At 43.2% G+C, this 6,326-nt stretch overlaps 1 protein-coding gene across 1 annotated transcript; it reads right to left on the bottom strand.

Moving 5' to 3' along the window:
• Nucleotides 1-543: 543 nt before the first annotated feature.
• Nucleotides 544-2,192, bottom strand: LOC146486267 (uncharacterized). Its single transcript, XM_085096992.1, has 2 exons — nt 1,489-2,192; nt 544-1,363 (listed from the first exon to the last, which is right to left on the bottom strand). The coding sequence occupies exons 1-2, from the start codon at nt 2,190-2,192 to the stop codon at nt 544-546; spliced, it is 1,524 nt and encodes a 507-aa protein (XP_084953118.1).
• Between the last annotated feature and the right edge of the window lie 4,134 nt (nt 2,193-6,326).

The raw sequence follows: 6,326 nt of genomic DNA, 5'->3' as shown, positions 1-6,326 counted from the left end.
CCAAGCTCTCTTGTAGTCTCTTCTGATCCAGTTCCTCTAAGGCAGCTTTCAGCTCATTCTGTGCCCTTACAAAGTTTATGCCTTGGTCACAGCGGAGCTGTCTGACTGGACCACGACGATTTAAGAAATGGCTCAGCGCGTTGATGAATGAACTGGTGCTTAACGAGTTAGCTGTTTCTAAGTGAACGCCTCTGCTGGCCATGCAGCTGAAAATAACACCGTAACTCTTAACTTCACTTCTCTTCTCCTTGATCAGGAATGGTCTAAAGAAATCTACAGCACAGTATGAGAAAAGAGCTGAAGGTTCAACTCCATCCAAAGGCAAGTCGGCCATCTTCTGAAATTGCAGGGGCCCACGTACTTTTCTGCAAGTAACACACTTGGAAATACAATTTGACCTGCGGATGATCCACCAATAATCCAGTAGCCTCTCTGACGCAGTTCATTTTGGGTGATTTTTCACCCCATGTGATTCACTTTGGCATGCCAGAATCGAATCAGCAAGTTTGTAACATGGCTTTTACATGGAAGTACCACGGGATGTTATGTCGCAAAGGGAAGGTTAGCTCGTCTGATGCGGCCACCAACGCGAACGATACCATCTTCATCAAGAAATGGATGCAAACGATACAAGCAACTAGACTTCTTGATGGCTAGATTTCTTTCTCTTGCAAGCTTTCTATCTGTTGCCTCTCTAGCTGTGTTAAGTTTCTTTAGGACTTCAATCTCTTCATGGAATTGTTCACGTTGAACAATCTTTAGAACTTCTCCTTCCGCTTCAAGCAGTTCGGTCCAGGTAACTGATACCTTTGGCAAAGGTCTAATGTTCTCACAACCAGTCTGTGTCGTCCACTTCACTTCCCTACTTGCTAATCTGCTCTTCACTCGAAGACACAAGGCTAGTAATTTAAGCAAACGCTGCCAGCTTGAAATGTGAAACAAACGACTCAACATAGACGATTCAGAAGGTTGGGTAGCTGGACTCTCTGCATGAGATGTGAACACGACAGCTTTCGTCACTTCAGGATCAGACTCGGTTACTTGAAATTCTTCTCTCTTCTCAGGCTGAAAAGTCCCATTCTTCCAAAGGAATGGTGGTCCTGCTACCCAATTGTTTCCTTGAAGCAGTTGTGATGCTTTAAGGCCACGCGAGGCATGATCTGCGGGGTTAACTTCAGTACTGACATACAACCAAGGATTCGGTTTCGTGACATCACGAATTTGCTGCACGCGACTTGCCACGTACACGTGGAACCTTTTAGCTTCATTGTTGACATAACCCAGGACAATTCTACTGTCTGTCCAGAAATGTTCTTTAATGTCCGTGTACGACAATTCTTCGCGAGGAAACTCATCATTTTCGCTGAAATAGTAGCGGTTGCCAACTCAAGCCTCGGCACAGTGATTTGTTTCAAAGGGGCCACTCGGGCATTTCCAATGACGAAAGAACAGTGTACTTTGTCCTCCACATCAATTAGTCTAACATACGAACACTGCCCATATCCCTCAAGACTGGCATCCGAGAAATGGTGTAACTCGCAGGCTTTAACACGACCAAAGTTCTCGGGCTTAAAGCAACGTTGAATTTGCAGCTGGTCAAGAGTCAGAACATCCCGACGCCATTTCTCCCACTGACTTCGAAGACTATCTGGAACTGGGCTGTCCCAATCAAGTTTGTCCCGGCACATTTGCTGTAGAACTTGCTTACCCTTCAAGGTAACTGGGGCAACGAAGCCACCAGGATCGTAAATTGAACAAACTTTGGTCTGAACACCACGTCGCGTAAAGGGAAGTTCACGCAATTCGATGCGAAATTGGAAGCTGTCAGTTTCAATACACCATACAACTCCTAAAGCACGTTCCAAAGGCAATGGATCATTCTTCAAATCCAGCTCTTTCAACCCTTTTGCATGGTCTTCAGAAGGAATCACTTCAAGAACGTCTCTTTTGTTTGACGAGATTTTGTGTAGTCTCAGACCGGCTTTGGCACAGATGCCTTGACTCGCTTTCACAAGAGTAATAGCTTGATCTGCAGTTGGGACTGACGTAAGTCCATCATCTATATAGAAATCTATTCTTATGAACTCAGCAGCTTCTTCACCATACTCTTTCTCTCCATCATCTGCCGCCCTCTTGAGACCAAAATTTGCGCAGCCAGGTGAGCTAACAGCACCGAAAAGATGAACCTTCATCCTGTATTCAACAACTTCATTGGGAGGATCCCCGTCTTTCCACCACAAAGAACGCAGGAGATCTCTGTGTTCCTTTGATACCACAAACTGATGAAACATACTTTTTTATGTCAGTCATAATGGCCACACTTTCCTGTCTGAATCTGCACAAGATCCCTAACAGGGTGTTCATGAGGTCGGGTCCTTGCAGCAAGAAATCGTTAAGAGATACTCCATCATGTTGGGCCGAGCAATCGGACACTAATCTGATCTGATTGGGTTTCCTCGGGTGATAAACACCAGTGTGGGGGATGTAGTTCACCATGCCATCCTGGATTCCAAGACGGTCTGGAGGCACCTCTTCAGCACATAGCGCAATCACATCTTTCATGAACAAGCGATAATCTTCCAAGAACTTCGGTTGTCTCTTAAATCTTGCTAAGAGCTGGCGCCATCTTTTCACAGCTAGTTCACGGTTGAAAGGGAGACAATTTATCTGACTTTAAGGGAAGCGGCATTTCGTAGTGCCCATCAGGTGTCTTAACAATACCATTTTCAAGGATGTTGAGGAACCTCCTATCTTCGGCTGAACAGGGCTTGGTTTTTGCAGAGCACTCTGCAAAGTCTGACTCTAGAACTTTAAGGATGGTCTGTGGGTTGATAAATTCTTTCACTTTTGTTGTGCACGTCACTTCTTTACTATTGCATCGCTCGCAGCCTTGCACACCTTGCCAACTATGCCCCATCCCATAAGAGATCGCTGGCCATACGGGTCATCTTCATCTCCCACTAGGACTTCTCTCGGTCTAACGATACTTGGACAGTTATTGCCGATCAGTAAAGAGATATCTACACTTGGATTGTACGGCATAAGTTCGTCAGCTATAGGGCGAAGATGGTTCCATTTCCGCGCGACGCTGACTTTAGGAATCTGTGAGCGACTGGCAGGAATAATATCACGCTTGAACATCATGGGTAGCTTCACAGCATGCTCCGTTCTAAAGTCTAACACTTCAACTCCACAAATACGATTGCTTGGTACATGCACGTTTCGCTCTGGCACTGTCGTAAGGAGTAAGTCAGTTGGTGGGCCTTGTAAGTTCAATTTCTAACACAGACTCTGTGACACGAAACTCACATTAGACTGATCATCCAGCATCGCGTATTGCAAGACTTCCTTACTCGTTTGGTCAACTTGTCTGACCCACACAGGTACAATCATAGCATGATCTGAACCCCCTTCCTGCTCTGGGATGGTACAAACATTTGTACAGTTCGCAATACTTTCTGTCGGAGTTTTCTGAACATGAAGGCATGAGGGATGATTACCAGAACAGATACGACATTTAAGTCTGTTCCTACAGGAGGCTACTTGGTGCTGACTACTTGAGGCGCATCCAAGACAAAGAAATCTTTTATAAAAGAAGTCCTTTTCCTTGTGTGGCTTTTCCGCAAAACTTCTTACACTCATCTATGTGATGTTGTTCCTTACAAACCAAACAAACTTCAGTCCTTTTCTTGTCACGTTTGGTGGTTTTCTCTTTCTCGCTCAGGGCATTTACATTCTTGTCCTGATCTGATGCTTGGGTTCCAAAGGAAATGGCCTCCTCTCCCCTCGCTAATTTTCGGAATGGTGTTCGAGGTCTCACTTCCTTGGTTTTGGACAGCTCCTCAAGTTCGGGAATGTTTGCTTTCTCTGCACACTCTTTCACAAATGAAGCAAATTCAGAGAAAGTGGGATAATCACCATCTCCCCGAGAGACCCTACACTGTTGAACCATCCCTCTCCACTTATTCTGAATTTGTAAGGCAACTTATTTAGAGTCTTAACGTTCTCCTTCGCGAAGTCCAAGACAGCCAGACTAGGAATGGTCTCTCTGGCGGCAATTTTCTTTTGCAGGAAGTCAGAAAGATCTCTTAAACTTTCAGCATCTCTTATGCCAATCTTAGGCCAGTTCTCCAGTTTGTTCATAAAGGCTGTTCCAACTACGTTGCAGTTACCGTACCTTTCCTTTAACAACGACCTTGCAGATTGATAGGTATCCTCAGTTCCAATTAACATATACTGATCAACAACTTGTTTGGGCTTTCCAGAGATATACTGATGCAGAAAATTTAGTTTAATCTGAGCGTCCATTGGTTTGGAATCAATAAGAGCACTGAAGGGACTGTTCCATGTAGGATACTCTAGAGGGTCTCCACTGAACACTGGGGTTGAAATTTTAGGCAGTTGACCAGAGATTGCTAGTTGCCTATTCACTAAGTTCTGTTCCACAGTAGCTGCCACCAACTTACTACTAGTTTCAACCAGCTTATCCATTAATCTTTCTAAAACAACAGAGTGTGGTTGAAAGGGTGTGGCATTTGGACTTAATGCACTGTACACTCCATGGTTTACAAGTGGAGAACCAGAAGTGGGTTGGGCCCCATTTATCTGAGTTGAAGAATAGATAGGTTCTTGCTGACCAGGAGAGAGATCACTTTTGCTTGCGACTAGAATTGAATTAAGAAATTTATCCATGTCCTTATCCTTATCCGCTGCGGGGACAGAGTTAAGATCTTGACCTTCAAGTACATCTTCTCTCTCTGATGAAAGACATACATTAAGCCTTGCTTGATTTTGAGCTAGTTCACTTTGTACTCTTAGTTCCTTCAATTTTCTTTCTTGTTCTAATTTGGTCAACTCAGTTTTCTTGTGTTCTAATACCAGTTTACTTTCTTTCTCTATATAAGCCAGTTTACCTTTTAGAGCAGCTTCCTCCTTTTGTAATTGAATCCTTTCATCTTCAGCATCACTGATGGAACTTAGTTTTGACTTATAACTTTTCCTGGAAACTCCACTTGATACTTTAGACGTTTCAGAACTAGAATCCTCCAAGTGCTGTTCAACAAATTCCAGGTATTTAATTTCTGACCTTATGTCACAATCAAAATTCTTCCACTTTCTTTCTAGTTGATCAATGATTCTTTCAATACCTTCCATACTCCCGCCTGGTTTCACAAAAACCTTAATCTCTTCTACCATGTCTTGAAACTCAGAGTACATAACTTGAGCTTCGCTGAATTCTTTCTTAAATTCTACAAGTTTAGTTGACTGACTTCGCTTCAACAGAGTACCTCTCATAACCTTGACCAGATCACATTTCTTGGTTCTCAAGTTGCTTGTCTTTAAGTCGACTTGGTACAAATACCTTTTTTCTGTCGGTGTTCGCTCCCTAGACTCTTCGCTTTCTTCTTCCAGTGCCACTTTGGCCTGGTCTTCGGATCCGGTGTATGACATTTGCAGACTGCAGTCTGCAGTTGCAGACTGCAGACCGCAGACTGCAGACTGCAGACCACAGACTGCTAACTGCAGACTGCAGACTGTAAATTGTTTTCACCAGTTGTAATTACTCTGTGGTAAGTGTATACATAACACTGTATACTTTCGAAAATTCTCAGACCAGTGCAATAATTTATTTAGGGGCGAGATATTATAAGCTTAACAAATCTCTACGATTTTGGTTCTCACACTGAATACGCGCATTACTCATTTCATAACCAGCATCACTTTAAGAATTATACCAAAACTACCCACTAGAGCCTTTACATGATGTTATTTCCTTCGCGAAAAAACATTGGTACGGTGCGTGTTAACACAAAATGGTTCTGCGAGCGGTGTTCATATTATTAATTGCGGATCGAGCGGATAGCGTCTATTACACATGGTTTCTCATTCACAGTATTTAGATTCCATCCACATCACAAATACGGCCGACGATTTATTTGTATTCCAGGGTTTAGTTCATTTCTGCTATATTCTATCATTCCACAGACAAATTGCTCAAACAAATCGGATGTTTATATTCTGTTTCAATATTCGCTTCCCGCGCGCCGTACAAACAACGGGTTAGACGTTCTTGTGCAATATCCCACCGCATTCCGAACTTTCTTTGCTGAAGAATTACTTAATAGACAAGTCGGCTTCTTGTTATTATCATACAACGATAAAGACAACTTGAGAACGAGGCTGTTGTAACTTGACGCGGGAAAATCAACCTCGTACCCAGGGCCCCAGGCCAAGGCTGATTTCCAATTTTTTTTGACGTTGATTTATTGATGATGACGTCACCTTTATTCTTATGTTTCAATGTGTATTATTTTACAATTAACAGT

The sequence above is a fragment of the Pavona decussata genome, unplaced genomic scaffold, assembly GCF_977016875.1.
Source record: "Pavona decussata unplaced genomic scaffold, jaPavDecu1.1 SCAFFOLD_21, whole genome shotgun sequence".
NCBI lineage: Eukaryota > Metazoa > Cnidaria > Anthozoa > Scleractinia > Agariciidae > Pavona > Pavona decussata.
This window is presented reverse-complemented; position numbering and strand designations above follow the sequence as displayed.

Bases quoted from the DNA above. Each gene is read 5' to 3' on its own strand.
- LOC146486267 (XM_085096992.1), bottom strand. From the start codon at position 2,192: ATGAAGGTTCATCTTTTCGGTGCTGTTAGCTCACCTGGCTGCGCAAAT. The intron at 1,364-1,488 runs GTATGTTAGACT...CTACTATTTCAG, and splicing joins GAGGGATATGGGCAGTGTTC to CGAAAATGATGAGTTTCCTC.